Source organism: Vulpes vulpes, chromosome 1, assembly GCF_048418805.1.
Source record: "Vulpes vulpes isolate BD-2025 chromosome 1, VulVul3, whole genome shotgun sequence".
NCBI lineage: Eukaryota > Metazoa > Chordata > Mammalia > Carnivora > Canidae > Vulpes > Vulpes vulpes.
Window position 1 is genome coordinate 74,970,845 of NC_132780.1, and position 20,039 is coordinate 74,990,883.

At 40.4% G+C, this 20,039-nt stretch overlaps 1 protein-coding gene across 14 annotated transcripts in view; it reads right to left on the bottom strand.

The window, feature by feature from the left end:
* The window catches only part of ARID1B (AT-rich interaction domain 1B), a 491,955-nt gene that overhangs the window by 27,318 nt on the left and 444,598 nt on the right, over nt 1-20,039 (bottom strand). For 9 of the 14 annotated variants that reach the window (XM_072767266.1, XM_072767261.1, XM_072767194.1 and 6 more), the window contains 4 exons: nt 14,804-14,949; nt 7,533-7,642; nt 6,647-6,805; nt 513-722 (listed from right to left, as the gene is read on the bottom strand). In XM_072767266.1, coding sequence (XP_072623367.1) covers nt 513-722; nt 6,647-6,805; nt 7,533-7,642; nt 14,804-14,949 — 625 coding nt within the window. The remainder of the gene's footprint in view (nt 1-512; nt 723-6,646; nt 6,806-7,532; nt 7,643-14,803; nt 14,950-20,039) is intronic. The other 5 variants (XM_072767255.1, XM_072767244.1, XM_072767219.1 and 2 more) reach the window with 1 other exon arrangement.

Here is a 20,039-nt window from a genome sequence, read left to right on the forward strand (position 1 = left end):
AAGAATCAGGCAAGTGCAGGGTAGGTGCCGCACAACCCTGAAGCTGAATGTCCTCTGGTGGACAGGTATCTTGGACTTGCTTATTAGATATACAGGACTTAGTTTTCTTAATAAAGTACTCTGGCTAGAAGGAAAAAGTGAACTGGATTTATAACTGATCCAGACAATTTGGTCACTTGCAAAACATTTCTGGGGTATTTACTATGGAATCTTGGCAAAGCCCACAGAACTCCAGAGCTATCAGGGAACCTAAACAAAAATCTAGCCCAACTGTCTCACTTTACAGATGGGAATTGAGGTCCATACGATGACCTGCTGAGGTCACATGGCGAGCTGTCAGCAGGGCCAGCGTTCCGACCAGTGCTCCCCCTGTAGCACTTAGACTGGATCCCATAGGCTTAGCTTTCTCTTTATTGGGGGGAAAAAAAACATTTGAGTCTGCACATTCAAAGAAACCTGCAGAGAGAGCTTATGCAGAGTGTCTCCTCCTTGACTCATTCACATGCCCTCACCTGTGCCAAACCTCCAATCTCTTTGACGCAGACATAGAGCCGGAACAGGTCCAAGGGCTTCTTGCCCACTGCAGGCAGACTTGAGACAGGGGAGCCTCGCTCTTCCATGAAGGTAAGGTATCTGTCGACCCATAGCTTCCGCTCTGGCTCATTCCCCAACTCATACACCTTTGTGATCTTTTCCCCAGTAGTGGTGGATGAGCTGGACTTCTAGTGCCCATAGGAGCATTTGGAGGTGGGGTATGGGTGGGCACAGGGTAAAGGGAAGAAGGTGAGAAGAAAGTAATGAGCTACCAAATACAGGAAGAGAACAAATTTAAAAACTACTGCTATCACACAACAATTAGGAATGAAGGCTACTAGTTCAGGCACAAACTATACATTTTCTTAATTAAGACTTTACTTTGACTTTAAAGAAAGGGCCCAAACTCCCCCTTTTATATACTTCAAGAACAAAAACAAAAAAAACAAAAACCTTTTTTACTTGATTGATTATAAGCGTTGAATCCCAGAAGGCATGATTCCAATAACACTGCACGTCATTTTTAAAAATAAAAGGGTGTTAGCTCATAGAAGAATCACAGTGAATTTAAAATTTTACATGTATGTAATATTATAGAGCTCTCAAAACTATATGGATCCTTACTTGTTGTCAAAATAAGAATGGCCAATGTGGGTCTTCGTTAAAATGTTAAATCATACAGAGGAAAGCAGATAACGGGACTTGCTGAAAAACATAAGGTAGGTCACAAATGCCAGGAACCAGTGGTGCGGGCTCTTTGCTCATTTGCAAGCTTTATAGACTAGTGGCCAGCTATGGTTTTGGTATTTACTCATGATGACTAGCTCTCCCTACTTAAGATTTCTTGAACTTCTCTGCCAAGGCAAGGGGCTATTAGAGAGTTATTTTAAAAGATTTCTTAGGCAACCATGCTTTAATCACAAACACATGTGCTATTGCATATTCTCTGAACATCTACGGATAAAAATATACATTTACTTTTACACACACAGGTTTATGGGCTCATGTGGTTTATACTAATGCTCTAATTCTTGTCTTTTTCTAATTATCTTTGACCCTATAATGTCAAAAGTTGCTGTTTCTGCATAACTGAAGCCCACCTTCTGGATGGATTATGTGATCTGGGAAGGTAACACTTCTAATCCTACACAGCCCAAATGTGTCTTTTTCCTTATGTCTCTGTATTTGTAACAATAATTTGGGTACTTGTAATATTTACAACTCCAGGGTTATTGTGAAAAATCACTTCTAGATTCTCAATAAAGATTTCATTGGAACAAGAACTGACTTCATTTCCTTATATGTATTTATCAGTTATCATTTGGAATGGATACCCGTTATTTTAGATGGAGTTTTCCTTAACTCTTTTTCTATTATATTTAGCTTAACAATTTTAAACGCATAGCTGAAGTTTGGGAGGTTAAATAACATGACTGCACTGAAGTTTGAGGTTACCTTATTTGGCAAATGATCCCCAATAAAAGCAGGACCTCAGAAAGGATGCCTGAGAAGGAAACTAACAAAGTTGGTGAGTGGCAGCTTCTCCCCTAATTAACATGTTCTTCTCCCGAGCTATTGCTGCTGGAGTTTTATGACTCAGACTTAGAATTATCGAGGCATAAAATCTTTACATCAAATACAAAAAAGAATGAGTGATACAAGTTGATGTAAATAAAAAATTTAGGGTGGCAAGATTTTTAAAAAAGTGTGATCTTTTAGAATTTACACTGATGCCAAGGCTAAATAGTAAGTCATTTAAAAATGACTTTAGATTAGAGCTTAAAAATATATATACATATTCATACACATAACGATATATCCATATATATTCTCAGAGTATGGAACATACTATATATTCAAATGTAGGTTTTTAAATTTTCTTTTCCATATTCTTATACCCAAGGAATATTCTACTAGGAAAAGAAACCACATTTTATACCACATTCCAGAAGCTTTGTCATCACTAATGGGGTAGTTATTATGAAGAGGTTTCTAAATTCTAGTTCAAATTTTTTTTTTCGTTTTGGGGAATAATAGAAAAATGGGTCCAATGTTTTTTTAAAAAATGAAAATTTAAAATAAGAACAGGAAAAAAAAAGCATTATCACCTAAAATCAATAATAATAATAATAAAACCCCACCAACCTCTCCCTTGCATTTTATTTCTGAAAAATTGAGAGGTGAAAGTTTGACATTCAATTCAGGGTAAGAGAAATAAAAGCATTCATTTCAATTTAAAATTACTTTGAGTAACTCCACCAACATTCTGAATGTAAAATCCACCTGCCATGTCTGGCCTGGTCCTCTCCAAAGCTGGGGAAGGCTTCTGAAAGGACAGTTAGTCAGGACCTGAGCAGTGAGGCCATGCAGATGCCTGTTCCCGTTTATGAAATGAATGCATCCCAGAGCCTGAGATAGGCCTAAAATAACAATATGCCTGGTTTGGCTATGCATATTTCTACTTTTCTTTCTTTTCTTCGTTAAACAAACTTGAGTTTAATTTCTGCATATCTCAATGTGTTCTCGTAAAGTTAGAAAAACTTAATGAAGTGGATGGTTTTTAATCGAATCCTCTTGTTTTTCATAGCATAGTTATCAGATCTTCAGAAAAGACTTAAGGATTTTTATGGCACCATAATGTAGGAAAATGCATCTGTATGAAGAGACAGTGGTCAGGCCTCAGGTGGTGTGTTAGGTCCCAGAAGAGGCTTCCCAGGCACCGAGGCCCCTTCATCGAAATCATTGTCACCCACTTTGTTGGTCCTTGGTGGCTCTTAGTTGCATAGCTTATGAAAAGTGTATGTTTTGCATGGAATTACCTGTCTGCCCCTCGTCTTCCTGACTACGCTCCGAGTTCCACAAAGCAGAGGGTGTGCAGATTTTGAATTGCCAACAGTGACTGCACACCGGAGGTAGTTGGTATATAATCTGTTCTGTGAACGAGCACTCAAAGGGTCAGAAAGGGTTTGAGAAGTCTGGCACCCTCCAAGTAAGAATTAAGAGCAGAATCAAATATTTCTGTAAACAGGATTCCGGTGATCAAGGTGCTAAGTGAACATGGACACAGGCTGGACATTGAGAAAGGATGATGGAGCCTAGGACTGACTGGTGTTTTCTACCTCCACTCTCAGCCTCCAGGTCTGTTTACTAGCCAATCACCAAATACTGAGAGAAACAAAAGCGTAAGATATTGATTGGACTACTTTTTTTGGTTCATAGACACTGGCTTTCACGTAGCCTTTGGACAGGAGTCATTATATGTTCTACCCACTGACATGGGGCAAGTCAATTAGCTCTGTGGGAAGATGGGATGACTCTTCCAGGTCCTGGGGCTACCTTGTAACTGTAAAAACCATATCCTAGTGTCAGAAACCATCATGGGCCTGAGGAAAGGGAAGGGAGATTGCTCAAAGACTGTAGCAGGACATGCTGGCGTCACAAATGTTTCCCTTGCGTACAGTTTAATGAAGTCTATAAGTACAGTTTTCCTCAAATCTTTCAGGCACATTTACATTTCAGCAGTCTTTACCATATGCCTGGTAATATGCGTATGTGCAAGTGTTTATTTTTTATTTTAGACTGTTCCGTAACAAAACAACGTTGGTCCACAGCGCACTGTCAAAGCATAGAACATCTTTATTGTGGGGTCCATTTCAAGCTCACTATTAGATGGGTTTCATAAGACATGCTGGTAAGAGCAATGTGAAGTAGAAATTGAGGTTGTGTCTCAGAAGGAACAGTTAAATATTCCTAAATTGTGTATGTCAGCAGTGATCTGACAGCAGAGATGCTCTCAGGTCCTTCCTTCCAATCGCTTTTGGTTCCCTTCCTAAATTAGTATCTCATTCAAGACAGGGGCCATTTTCTGAATACAGAGCTGCCAACTTTCTTCCCTTCCCTCCAACCACAGCTCCTCTTGTCCTTCTCTGCCACTGGAGCCAGAGGTCTGCTTGTAAATTTTTTTTCTTTAAGATTTTATTTTTTTTATTTTAGAGAAAGAGTGTGCAAGCATGAGTGCGGGGAGATAGTAAAAGGGGGAAGAGAGAAGGACAAGTGGACTTGAGCTGAACATGAAGCCCAGACACGGGGCTGGAGCCTAAGACCCTGAGATCATGACCTGAGCCGAAACCAAGAGTTGGACGCTCAACCAACTGAGCTTAAATTCTTAAGCATAAGATGGTTATGGTACGGGAAGAGATAATGTATATTGAAATATTCAGAAAAAAGGGAAAAGGAGTATGCAGTTTTAAGCATAATTGTTTTATAATAAGCAAAGGAATTCCACAATTCATTTTACTTTTTTCTTATACTTAAGTGGAAAGTGGGATTTTTATAAAAGTTTCTTCCCTATGGGACTCATTGTACACAGATAACTTGACTAGTAAGTTATAAGATCATAAGTATCTCAATCTTTATAAATCCAGAGATGGCAAAGTAGAATTTTTATTTTTTAGTTAATTTATTATTTTTTGTAACATGGAGTTTTTAAATACAGAGATCATCTATTAGTCGTCTTTGTTTTTCATAAATTATTATTAATTATTACCTTAAGGTATTAAAGATTATTATTTGCAATCTCTGAAATTCTTCCCTCTGAGCCAACATACCAATGTTTTTGAAAAGTTCTAATTTGAGTTCCACCTGTTAACTTGAGAATATTCCGATTCAAAAATGCTTTTCTTATGATTAAGACAAAACACAACACAACAGCAGGGTAGATTACGGGGGAAAACCCCTGTAATGTTGGCTGCCTTCTGAGACTCAAAGCCAATAACACAAAGACATCAAAATGCAGGCGTTGCATTCCCCCTTCCTGTTAGTTCTGCTTAGCCCGCCCTAGAGCATTTTTCATTTCATCTTGGTTGTTGCAAAAGCGAAACATGTCTACAGAGAAGGTAACAGTGAATATTGCCCTTTCTTCCTCTGAAAAGGAAAATGCTGGTTATACTAGAGCTCCACATGAATTTTACAAACATTTACTGGAACCACCAACCCTTCAAACCTTCAGCTCTATCTGTTTAAAGCAGTGAATGGATAATTAATAGCAGCCTCCTTTTGGGGTTTTGACTAGATTGCCAGATTCTGCACATAGAGTCTTCTTCCCTCGAACCTGCTTTTCCTGAACTGTACTCTTCAATACGTCGTCTTACAAAAATTAGCGTGTTAATTAAACCTTCTTGGCAAGTAATTGCATGTTAAGGTTTTTTTTTTTTAAAACAGATCTTTTGATTCCCTATATGAATGTAAAATAAAGGTTACTACAGCACCATTCTTATTCTTTTTTTTTTTTTTTAATGGCACAGAATTAATCTCTTCAGTAGGAAAATAAAGACCACGCTCTATGGACAGAACACTGAGGCTAAAAAAAAGTTCCCTCATAGGTACACTACCATTTTTTGTTTTTTAACATATCATATGGAAATCAACACTTAATTTCAAGATGATCAGCAATCTTGTGCAGGATGTAATTTTTCTATCTCAACTGATTCTAATGTAGGTACATATTATTAATCCCAAAGTAGCATTCCAAATATTCACATGCAGTAACATTTCTACAACTTTTCTGTTAATTTCTGACAGGTGGATTGAAACAAAGCAGGGCTGGTATTATGTTAACCTGTGCCCAGAGTGCAATATCTCTATTTTCAGGTAGGCAGTTTTAAAATAAGATGTTTCAGATACAACAGCCCATGAAAGATTCAGGCCAAAGGCCAAATTTGTCATTTATTCCATGGCTGCTATTAGTTCCCATGTAAATGGAGAAGTAACTCGTTTTAAAGATCTTCTGTAAGTGCACAATGGATCAGACATTTGAACAAAGTCACTGCGTGAAGGAATTTGGACCCAGTGACATAACCACATGCTTCAGATAGAGCTGCTGCTTTATACTAGCAGTTTCATTACCAGAAATTAACTTCTATGATTTACACAAACTTTACTCATTTCGTTACTAATATAATTATCAAGAAAACCCTTTCATGGATAAATTATGAAGAAAAAGTCTTATAAAACAAATAAATAAGCAAGCATTCAAGTAGAATTAATTAATTATTTAAAAAACCCCAAAAAAACAAAAACAAAAACAAAAACACAAAAAACCAGAGCCACTTACAGGGCTTGATGGAGTCTTTGGCCAGCCTGGGCTGCTAATGCTATCACTTTCATCTCCATGAAATGAGGAGATGCTAGCAGAGCTGGGGGACATTGGGGAAGGGACTGGCAGGTTGCCGGGGGTTGGGGGCTGAGAAATACCCTGAGAGCTGTAGCTATCCTGTGGTAGAGGAATAAAAAAAAAAAAATGACAAAGGTAGGGCAAACTTTATTTAAATTAACAAAAAGCACATCCAGTTTAACAGACTAATTTTTATATATAATGGATATATATAAAGACATGTACAAACACACACACAGAAACACACACATAGAAAGGTATTAAAACAACATTCTTAATTAGTATAACTTGGTAAGTTTGCCGGATGCTGGATAAGGCCACTAAGCCACCATGCTTACTTCAAGCTTACATGGAATGCTAAGCATGGGTTACCCCGTATGAAAGAAAGAAAGGAAAAAAAAAGCTGTTCACCTTATTTATCAAATAAGGCAGGAAAGCAAAATATTAAGTATGTTGTTGTTGCTGAGGCGGCCAAAACAGGAAGCTATAAACTGAAGGCAGAGAAAATGGCTGCAAGGATCAAAACCAGGCAAGACCCCCTACTTCTCCCCACCCCCAGAGCAACTCTCTACGGTGGGGCTCGTCCCTCCACCCCTCTCCCAGGACCAGGAGTTAAATGCCGTAAGAACTAGTAACTTTCAGATCCACACCATGGAGGGGTGGGGAAAGAGGGGAGAGCTACAAACTCGGCGGACGAGATGGAGGCATGCAGAGGAGAAGAAACCAAGTGGAAACAAAAGTGGAGGCCGACACCAGTGACTACAGAACACCATGGCAGCTTCAGCGAGGCAGACCCCACACCACGTGCAGAGGAGAAAGGAAGTACCTTCGACTTGCTCTCAGGCTGTGGAGCGCCTTCTTCTTTACCGTCGGCTTTGAGAGGCATGGGCAATTTGGATTCCCCGGGAGACATCATATCTGCAAGACCCATAGATGCTAATCGAAAACAGGAGAAAGAGTTTAGGATTATACATGTGATGCATCGGGCTGTGCTCCTGCTAACACAAGTTACTAAGTGGTGCATGGGACACTTGCATTTCCCTTGAAGGAAGAGAAGAAAAAAGAAGAGAGTTGTAACTCCGAGCACGCAGTCTTCTGAGATCTACACAGCACGTCATTCTGCCAGTCCTTGTGTAACTTCAAACCAAACCAAAACCAAACCTAAAAACAAACACCCCCCCCCCCCCATCATTTACTCAACACTGGGGCCACTGAAAGTCAACTCTGATCAATATTGTGTTTTTCAAGATCACTACAGCTTAAGTAGAGTAGGTGACTAGTAGGAATCAGTCCAGCATTTAAAAGGTTCCTCAGGTGTGAAAGGAAATACTGGGTGTGTGTTTGTACTACCTGGTGTCTGGTGGATTTCGTGCTTTCCTAATTTCCTAAATTTTCAGGATCTACTGTTTGCAAAACCATGTGACATTTTATATTGTTTTCACTTGAAAGTCTTATCTATGGCTTGAGGCCTAGTCTGCAACAATGGAAAACAGTCGGAACCAATGACTTCCAAAACAATCCTCAAAAGTCACTGTTGAAGGAAAGGACTTCTAATTATTTTGCACTGTGGCTGGTTTCCTTTCAGGGTAGTGCTGGGTGTACATCTATCAATCCTCAGCAGCTCCAATGTCCAGGTCGGACACCCACACCAGCTCCAGAGTCAACGCTCCAATTCCTGGCAAAACTCATTTTCCATCTCAAGGCTCAGAAACTCAGTCAAGCTCATCTAGGATTTAGAATGCAAGGTTCAGAGAACGATTGATTTATACGCGTTATTTACGAGTATGGATGGACATTTTTGAGTTAAAAATAAGGGTTTGGATTTCTCTTTAAAGAACAAGGCTACAGTAGGGAATCGGCGTAGACATCCAGGGAATAGCAGCTGAATGTCTACAGAACCCCACTGTGAAAACCATCTGCGCAGCACTGGGCTGGGAGCGCGACACCAAACAGATGTGTGAGGAGAGATGGAAGCAGACAAGGGAGAGCAGAGAGAATTAAGAGCCTTGTAAATGAGTGAAAGCCAGAAAACATTCCTATTTCAAAATAAAATAAACCTGAGGTTTTATGAACAGGATCCATTCTACATTCTGCAAACAAAAGTGCTGGCTGAACCGAGACGGTGCACATGTTGCATAATGTGCCAAAAAGAAAAAAAAAGGCAGCTTTAAAAAAGGCTCCACAGATTGCCCACTACAAAATGATTATTGCACATATTCATGTATTACTATGTTTTAGAAAATAATTAGTTTTAATTACAGCAGTGAGAGAGTGAGCAGGGCTCTGGCGAATTAGCTGGCAAGCTTTGTGGTGCTAATTTGCTAATATCGCTAGCATCACTGCAGGTTGAGACCAGAGGTCCTGCCAAAAAAGCCGACCCTGCCACGTGCCCAGGAGTCCGGCAGCGTGCTCACTGATGCCCTGGGAAGCGCCCGGCTCTTCCACGGGCATACTGGCATGGGTTTCAGAGCCCATTTGCAGCCAGTCAGCCCTTGAAGTCATCACCACGCACACAAATCATAATTGGGATGTTTTTCTTTCCTTTTTTTTTTTTTTTTTCCAAATTACTTTCAATACTTAGACTTTAAGAACTGGAACAAAAAGCTTTTTCAAGTGATGCAGCTGCAGAGAAAAATCTATTGGGATCAGCTAAAAATGCTGTTATTTTTGTGAATGTGTGAAACCTCAGAAAAGCAGCTGAGAGAGATTGCACCAGGACCGCCCCGCTCAGAGCAGTGGGTCGCTTTCGTGCAGTCTTCTCTCTGGGGTCTAGCGCTGTAGGAATTAGTAAATCCATGCATTAAGAAACACCCTTTTTAGAAGAACAGAAGGAAAAAAGAGCGGGACGAGTATGGAAAGAGGAGCTACTTTATCAAAGTCCACATGTCCTTGCTGGTTATTCACAGAGTTGGTTCAAAGGAATGACAGCCACACAAACCGAGGAAGTGGCAAAGTCACGGACTCACGGCTTCTGGGAAAGCCTGCTTCTTCAAAGGTTACAATGAATAGTTCTCTCAGTATTTGTGATAAGTCATGTCTAAATATTACTGTTGAAAGATAGAAAATAGTAATATTTGTTGTTTGTGCATTAAATGTGTTAACATACACAAAAAACCAATTTTTAAGCATAAAGAAGTAGGCCAAGATGTATTATTCTAATTAAGGACAATTAATTTATACCGATTTAAAAATCAGACTCAGATGAATGTAAGCATATATGTTGGTTTTGAAATTCCCCAAACTTTTTCATTCTCTATTATATATTTTTAAATGGGCACTTAGGGTCTGTAAATATAAAAACTGTCAAAAGTAGCACTGCTTTATTATTTTGAGAGATAAATCAGGATAGGATTGAGAGTAACAGTTTTATTTAGTCCTCCTGCCTTACACTGCAAATTTTATTTTACTAAATGGATCATAAGGTCTTTCCTTACTGTGGCTTTTGCTGGTCCTTTTGTTGAAATGCTTATTTTTGACTTCTTACCAGAATTCTCAATGAATCACCGCAAAGAGCTATATGCCTCCCAGGGCCAATGACACTCCAGGGGCACTATTTTTTTTCTCCTTTCCCAGAAGAGAAAGACCACCACTATTGTAAGGATGTGTTAAATCAAGGCCCTGTTCTTTCTCCTATTGACATCAGTAATCCAGTATGTAAAGTTCAGACATAAAAAGGGGCAGTAAAGAACCCGTGCCTGCAGAAAGTGCTGTGTGAGTACTGTGAATACATTTCAAGCGCTAGCCTCTGGCTTTGCAACTGAAATTTAAGAGCTGGAATGATTTCCTAAAGTAAGTGTGGGTCAAGGTCCTAAGGCAGCTATTCCACCCTGGATTTAATATATTCAAAAGGAACATAAAGAACATATGGTGTGAGTAAAACTGAACTCAAACATTCACTCTTACTCACTCAGCTTTCTTTACTTAGTCTCCCTTACAAGGCGACAAAATCATTCCCAGAAGATGGAGAAATGGGACCAGAAACACACACTCGGTTTGTTCTTTTCATGGTAAACAATACAGCATACTCCACAAAATCTTTTATACCTTGTTTCTGAAAACACAGAAAGGCCTATCTATGTGTATACATCTGTAGATATTCATGATCGTTTTAATACATGCAAATATATAAAGAGTACCGTTAACACATTCAAAGGGTACGAGGGAAGCTCTGGACAAACACTTCTCTGGGCTGGACCAGCCAGGCCCTGAAAGCATCCTCTGACACTTCTGTGTGCCGACACACCTCCACAAGGGCACTGCAAGTGAGATGCACCACACTGTAATTTCCATCTGTGCCCTCTCTCTTTGTTACAGCATCCCAAGGAAACATGCAACCTGAACAAAACCAGTACTCTTGCTATACATTGCTGCTTTGAGGAAACCAGCTCCCGTCTCCAGCCAGCTAGACTGATGCTCTCAAGAAAACCCCAGCTCCAGACGAAGCCCAGAGCTACCAATATACTTGGCATAGTCCCAGCATCCATTTTTCCCACTTGAAGAGATACGGTTTTCATAATTTATTGCACCTTCTCTATCTTTGGGGGTGGGGAGGACAGCAGTTCACCTCAAATCATGAACTTCAAGCAAGCAAGCAAACAGAAAGCCCAAAAATCTTTATAAACTACTTAGACAACCAGCCACCAGCAATGGTGCTAAAGATCTAAAACTTCCTTAGTGAAAGGTCCTGAAGTCTCAAGAAAGCATCTATCCACTTGGAGGATTTATATTCTAGGCATAGTTTTGTAAATCTTTTTAAAATTTTTATTTTTTTTAAGATTTCATTTATTTATTCATGAGAGACACAGAGAGAGAGAAGAGGCAGAGACATAGGCAGAGAGAGAAACAGGCTCCATGCAGGGAGCCTGATGTGGGACTCGATCCTGGGACTCCAGGATCACGCCCTGGGCCAAAGGCAGATGCTCAACCACTGAGCCACCTAGGCATCCCTTTTATTTTTATTTTTTGTAAATTTTGTTTTAATTTTGAAACAGCAAATGCCATATAAAGCTGGCAGCACTTCTGCCAGGAAATACCTCTAAGTGGGAGGTTCTTTTCGCATAGACACATATGAAACCTATCTGAGGAACCTGTGAGGAACAGAGATTCCTGGACTCCTCAGAAATTCTGACTGGGCCCCAGAGATCTGTAGTTTTAACAAGCATTCCAGGTGACACAAGTTTCTCGATTTTTGAAAACATTGAAAGAAACTGTTGATAGTGTGGAAGTGAGCTCGCTTTTTTTCTCTGTTAAGGGCTAATGGAGCTAGTCTGCCTCATACTGGTAGGACATCCATAGGATGATGCTTTTGGGATGGGGCAGGGCTAGGTTGGCAGAAAGATCTGGAATCTGACCAGGCTCTTGTAGAAGAGGAAGGCCTGACTACATGGCTGCTCATTTACTATCTGCAGATTATACTGATGGAACCGCACTACATTTTGCAGAGTGCCTTCCAGTGAGGCGAACTTAGAACCACAGATGGTAGATATGCTTTCCGGAATTTAGAGGTCTTCCTTAAGGTGGTGGTTTATACAAAGACAAGTACACGACTAATGAATATTATGAAAGGAAACACGAAGTATAAAGTAACTAATAACACAAGTATTATAAAAGGGTCTATTTGACAAGGCTATATGTGATATAATTTTGCCCATAGCATTACATAATTCTAATCTTTTAATGCAAATAATTTTTTTTAAAGAAAGCTCCTTTAGAGGGGAAAAAATCCCCCCACTGCTTAGCACCCCACTTCCCCTGCATCTTAAAATGAAGAAATAGTTGTCACATTCATACTCACACTGACTCCATTTGAATAATTACTTGCTCACTGAAGCCTGTAACCATTTGTCACTACACAGGAAGACGTTTTTTGGCCCTGGTACCCCGTCTACAGCACAACTGTCTGAACTCCACAAGGAGGATGCTGGAATGCCAGTTGCATAAGCTGCTAACTGAGGTTCGGCAAATCCCACTGCCAGCCCCGGACATCATGGGTGTTATCTTCCCTTTCTCCAAAAGTGTCCTTTGACAGAGAAAATGCTTGGCTGTTATCACTCGTAATTGATCTCCATATGCTCAAACCACTAGACTTAAGTGATGATGATCAAAGCCATTTCTGGCTCAAACTCTAGAAAAAGTCAAGAGGACATCCTCAGACCAAAATCATGAGGAGCCACTCAGTAACATTCCGAGTTCCTTTGTTATTCCTGTTTCCCCCAGAGACTGTGAGAGTGATAGCAGATTGGCGTGTGCCTATCAATAGATACACAATATACGCCAAATCATCAATATTCTTCGGATGTGCTAGCTAGATGACTACTTTCTACCAGGTAGCATTTGACTTACAGAGTTGGAATAAAATCACATAAATGTGTAGAAAAGATTTGATAAATGTCTAAATTAACTCAATATGTGTCTAAATAAGTAGGTCTAAAAATTCAATATTTCAAAATATACTATGCAATAAAAGAATAATACTAGCCCATACAAAAGACTGTGATGATAACCAGCTTTTCAACGAACAGATTTCCTCTGTATGAAATAACGAAAAGCTGAATTATCTGAATAATAATCATAATAATAATAAAAAGAAACCCTCTCTGTGAATCTCCATTAAATTGGCTATTCCTTGGGAACACAAATCTTCTTAGGCAGGGCACAGTGCCACCTATTCGTGGTTGGTTATTTTTGTGGTTCTGGGGTCCAAAGGAAAAATGGAAAAATGAGTAGGTGAAAATTTATTGTGTAGTTTCAATGCTCTGAAGTAATTTTATTTCAGCAAGCCAGACAAAACACATAATGTCATAACCCAAATACACTACTACCTGGGACAGTGCTGAGAAGGGAAGGGGAAGCTTCTGGCAAATAGACTGTTTAAGAGCATTCCTCTTTCATCTCAAATGTAAAAACACCCACCTCGCTGGGATGAACTACCAGGATCAAGAAGAGCTATTCTATTTATTTAAAAACCTTCAATTTTGTCAATAGCTCCTCTTTCTTCCTCTTCCAGATACTTTTAAAGAGACGTCATCAAGGAATGGCACTATTAAATTAGACCCTGGAAACCAACAACTCAGAAGCTCAGATAGGATGCAAGCCCAGCCTCTGGCTGCCTGTTCGGCTGGACAAAGAAACAACAGCTCCTGGGGTGGCCTTTCAAAGACAGGTCAGAGAGGTGGGGAAAGGCAGAGGAAATGAAAAAAAGTAGTAAGAGAAAGCCAAGCCTCTAGCTCCATGGTGTTTTCCTCACACATCATAAAACATTGCAGGACACACACAACTGGTTTCACAAAGCTCCGCATTAACCAAAGGAGAGCATCCTCCTGAAATTGTGCTTACGACTCGAATAGGTGCTACAAAGTAACAGGTCAACTGTGATTCCCCAACTTTATCTCAGCTGAAAGAGTAGCACCGCTCACGGCTGGTGGTTCAGGCTCGAAGGAAGCTGAGAACACAAGCCATTTGCACAGGTTTGGGCATTTTTGGTATTACCACAAATTGACAGGCCACTCTTACTGCATGGATTGGATGGGATTTAGTAAGAATGTAGTTGGGGACTTCACAGAGTGGGTTTAAAAAATTAAGACATAATGGAAAATTTAAAACAGTTTGCTAAAGAAAACTGTAAAGAGTTTTTCAATGGAGACAAACTGGTAAATAGCACTTACGAACAACTATTTCCAGGTATAAGTGAGAAAATACTTCCACCCCTCCCTCAATCACTTCCCCTGAAATATGAACTTGAAGTGTCCGTCTCCACCACGATGGAATGGAGTAGCAATCTTGTCATGAGATCTTCCAATACTTCGAACGATGTCCAAAGAGAAAAAGAACTTAGTGAATACATCTAGCAAGCAATCCCCAGAGTCACTTGGAATATGTCCACACATTACAAAAACAGAGTGTATAAAAATAATTTACACAGAACTCAATGTGATCCTTATGTCTAGAAATATAGTTACATGATTGAACAAGTTTCCAGGAGTTTTCCCCCTTTTCACCCAATGATCCCATTGCTTGGGGGTTGTTCACTGGTACAGGCCTAAGAGCAGAAGAGGGGAAGGGAGGGCAGCCTTCAGAGCACAGAGCTGCCACGGTTACCTGCTGAGCTGTTCACCATATTGGGCGTCATGCTGTAGGGGGGTGCCTGGGTATTCATCAGCCCAGAGCTGTTGTTCACAGGCTGGCTGTAGGGAGAGCTGGAAGCCATAAGTCCACTCTGATTCATGCCAGGAAAACTGCCTTGCCTGTAGGAAAAGAAAGCACATACGTATATATACTGACCATGCACAATGGGAGCACTTTACCCTGGTAGCCATTTCTCATAATCCACTTATGCAAGGGGCAGGCCTGCTATTTTTCATGTTCGTTTAAAATAACTGAATATTGCTAAGTAATTATTTAATACACTGTGTAAAAATTCCAAATAATATAAATTTCACAAGTTATACATTTTGAATCATGTCGAATGGTCTAGGTTATGATTTATATAGGGAATATAAGCCAGAAAGGGGGAACTTGAAATAAAAACAGGAATTACAAAAGCAAGCAAAATTAATTTCTAATGCTTAAAAGATCTCCTTATAGCATTACTTAAATGTCCTCGTATCAAAAAACCAGAAGTTAAGGAATGAAAATCAAATTGGCTGTGTGGGAATGCTATTTAAAATTTTTTTCTTTGACTTAAATTTTTCTGATATAATGAATATGGGAGAAAGCATTTCTAAAACCCTTCAATCCTGTTATTTAACATTCTGAAATTAGGTACTATTAAAAACACACCAATTTTCCCATATTAACATGACACAGTAAATACCACACTTTCACTTCTTTTTGTAGGCTTTCCTGTGACAGGATGGAAAGGAACCTAGATTGGCTGACAGCGTGCCTAAAAGGCTCCGGGGTCACCCCTTCCCGACTGCGACGCAGCCTCATGAACTTAAATTTTTGGTGACTTAGTTTTGCTAGTTTTGTGTGCATGCTCTGTTAAAGACAAACTTCTCACTCCTGCAAGGGGGAAAATTTCTTAATCTAAAGGGGACAACTGTGGCACCAAGGTGTTTCTCTAACCACTGGAGATGAGAGGGAGGAGGTTTAAAGGGGAGTTTTAAACTGCGCGGTGCTTTAATTCTTGAGAGAGAATTACAAGGTCAAGAGAAAAATGATGGCAACGTGCCAAAATCTGGGAAAGTCTCCAGTTCCTACTCAAGCATCTCTTATGTAAATAGTATACTTTGAGAAAACTTTTCAGACTTTTGGCTACGAGTGTTTCCTCTTAGAAGTAAAACTACTAGGATGGGTAGAAATCCACACTGGCTTATCTGTTCCAAATGAATTATGATTACAAATCCCCCACCTCCATTAAGCTGTCATTTGATGACTTTTTATGCATTACAGTAAAATATTTTTAAAGCGACTCTTTAAAAGATTAACATAAGTCATTTTAAGAAAAACCCAATATACTATTCTTTTTGTGTAGCAATTTTCAATGGATTCAACTTCCTGGCTGGTAGAAAAAGTTCAAACATAGTCCCACTTGAAGATTCAAAGTATCAAAGGTTTGAGTGGGTTTTTTTCTTTCTTTTAAATATTACATCAACCATTTGGGGAAATTCTGTCCAAGTGAACACTCGATGATGGCTTGGAAAGAAATTCCAGCAGGCTGAGGGACTATTGGTGTGAGCATGGCTCTGGAAGAAAGGAATGTTACTTCAGCCTTGAATTCTGAGCTCAATGGTGCCACTTCAAGTGACTACAGACTGCTGAATCAGGATTATAATTCCCAGTGCAAGTTCATTAAGAATGTATCTGAGATCATCTGATGGCTTGATTAACCTCTAGGGCATCAAATACTTCTAAACCCATTGCCCGGCTGCTAGACACCTACTCCTTTATGGTTAGGGTCTTAGCATCAGCAGGTAGGCAGCTGGCATTGACTCAAGTATCTGAGGTCCTTCCTGACGTGTTCTCATTCAAACAAAAGACAATTTCACATTCATGTACCTGTTTCAAAAGAGAACAAATGGCACCTGTTGGGGCTGCTCTCTCAAGTTCTTAGAGGATAAATCATCTGAAGGGCATCCTTAGCTCATCAACAGGTTGGGTTTTCTGAAGACAGCTTTCAAGTCTCAACCGGCAGGGACCCATCCTTCAAGATCCAGATTCAAGGCCCAACCTGTCTGGGAAGGCCATTCTCACCCCCTGCCTGGAAGCTTGCCTGCCCTGGACTCTGCCTATCACAGCCTTCTGCACTTTCATTTGTGTATTGTAACCATTTATGTGCGCATCTTAGCTCTTGTAGGTTTGGATGTCTCCCGAAGAGGAGCAACTATGGAGTGCAGTCAGCTACTAAAGGAATACTCGTTAAATGAACTGATAGAGAACATTTTACCATTGTAAACAGGCCTCCAGAAAGACAGCCATCTCTTTAAGCTTCCACCAGATTCAATTTCACATGTGGTGTGACTATTGTGCACATGAAACAAATGGTTCCTTGAGCATGCTTGCTTAGAACACAGGTGGAAAAGAGAAATCGGATAAAATCCACCAGGCAGGCTCTCTGGAACTCTAATTCATGATTTCTCCCCCAAGGCTGCACTGTCATCTACAATCACCATAAGGGGATGAAGGTATGCACTGGAGGTTAAAAAAAATACCCTTAAAATAATAGAAAAATTAAAGATATAGAGGTGTGTGTGTGTGGGGGGGGTGGGGGATGTCAGTTGCTGGCTATAATGGTCTTCAATGAAACCATGCCTAGAGTTTTACAAGTCTGGTCTTGATTCGGTCACTAGTCACACTTTCCACTGTCTGGGATCCGGGAGCAAATCTCTCTGGGGCTCTGGGTCTGGTTTTGCATGTAACCATGGAGGGTCTGATAACAAGAGCAACTGTCCTAATTTACGAGGTCCTTATAAATGCTCCCAGCACCATTTCTAGGCATTTTACTCATTTAATTTTTTAAATTCCTGGAGGAAAGTAGGTGGAATTATGCTCACATACAGAGAAAGAAAATAAGAATCAGAGAGACTAAGTTGCTTGAAGACACATAGCTAATGAATGCCACAGGCCTGCTTTTAGTCCAGTGTCCTCTATTTCTTTCTCCACAGGCCCTCTACTACTGCTAGCACCTGACAAGACAAGGTTTAATGGCACGCAGAGCCCACTGTATACCTTCCTACCTGTCTATTCACCTTAGTTGTGGAAAGCTGAGAAATAAAAATGGGCTTCTCTCTGGGCTTCCTGAATACCTGCTTCCAGGAAGGAGTTTATCCAGGGTGCTTGCTGCGGGCCTCTCAGGTATCCAAGTAGGGAAGTAGCCAAGGAAGACGGGAGTCTTCCCAGGAATGCAGGGCATGTGTGGCCATGAGCACAGCACTTGGCCATCTGTCCAAATAGGGGAGAGAGCCAGCCTTCCATCATTGTAGGAGAAACCCCGTTCATTATTGCTTTGGAAACTACTGTCAGGACTGTTGGTAATTTGGAACAAGCAAGATGGGCTTAATACTGAAAAAGAGAGCTTTCAACACACTCTGTTGAATTCTGGAAATGGAGACAATTTTGTTGGTGGAAGGAAATCTAACATGGCCTCCCATCTAAGCCGCGCACTCCAACTTGCACACTCCAACTTACCACTGTGTGGCTAATAGGAGAGAAACGGTTTCTGGGGCCAACAGAAAGCTTCTTTGGTCGGGCTCACTACTGTTACTCGGACCACAGAAACCTCAAACGAAGCTGGGCCCTTTCCGGAGGCAGCACTCACTGACTGCTAGATCCCTTTCTGACCACAGCAACATTGGGAATGCTCCACATGGAATGAGGGGAGCAAAGACATAAATGACACAAGACATTCTCTTTTTCAAAGAGAAACAAGATCAACAAAACAAAAAGAGATAGAAGTACAAACTGAAATGAGGGAAACATTTTCTACATAAAAACCCTAAGATGTAAGTTACCTGGAAGAGCGAAGTGCCCTTCCTTGACCTCTGGCTGTGGGAATTCCTGGGCTATCAATTATGGGCTCAGTTTTTTTTTTTTTTTTCAGATAGTTTTTGTTACAAATTACTGCTGTCCTAATGCCACACATTCCTGACCTGCCATGGTTGTGGCAATAAATGCCCACTAATGTCTCAGGGGGGAACTGATGAACATTGAAAAGTAACATTTTGTTGGTGTTGGGCTGCTAACATAGCTACTGGGCTGCACTCTTAGGGAGGTGGTGCACATATCACAGCAGGTGGACCACATGGACTCTGTGTTCACCTGGGTCTGGTCTTCTGCAGCATAGCGCTCGTCCCTTTATCTTTTCAAAATCAAAGTATGGTGTGTGTGTGTGTGTGTGAGAGAGAGAGAGAGAGAGAGAGAGTAAGGCGGGGGGGGGGGGGGCGGGTTTATCTGAACACATGGGCCCACAAAACTAGAGGAACTTTACTTAAATCGGTCTTTGGTTGGGACTAGATAGAAGTGTTTGAGATCTGTCACTCAATGACAAAAGCCAGGTTAGTATAATGGGAATAATTCAAAAGTGGAGCCTGTAGATGTGTTTCCCTAAAGCACTCCTCATTCCTGCTTCTCAGTCTACACACATGCACAAGTAATTTTTTAAATAGATTTTCCTTTTATTCACTTTGGAGATTTCTCAAACATTACACATTCATCTGCCAACAAAGAGCTGGCTTTGGGGGAAAAAAAAACCCAGCAGCAAAAACCAGTTTTAAAGTGACCGTTTCCAATGGCTCACCATGAAAGACAGAAAGGGGAATACAGCTTCCAACTACAGCTTGAACTTAGCGGTTAAACACACCAGTATGAAATGCTATAAAGAGTAACCACACATTTCTAAATACCTTGTTTTAAAGTCAACTACAATAAAATTTAAAATAAGAGCTATATATGATTTTGGTGCTTTAAACGAATATTTAGGCCATATTGTTTTAGCAATCACCACTATTTTTTCTCAACAGTGACAGACGGGGAAGTGTGAAATGTGTAACTTGGAAATGAGTGGATTTCTGATGCAGCTCTTTAGAGAAGGGTAGGGACAGACAGAAGAAGTGCTTTGGAAACAGACGCCACATGAGTAGAACCATGTCATAGAAAGTCCCAGGGGCAAGCCACGTGGAGAGACACTGCACACAAGAGTTCTAGCAGAGCCACTGAAAATATCATTCTTGAGTTATGTTCACTGTGAAGATAAAGCAAGGCGTGCTTCATCAGAAAACTGTTATGACTGCCAAATATACACATCCTTCTCTATATGGACTGCCACTAGAGATGGAGTTTGGGTTATAAAGCCAGAAAATACTGCTTACTGACAAAAATAATTAGGCTAACACTG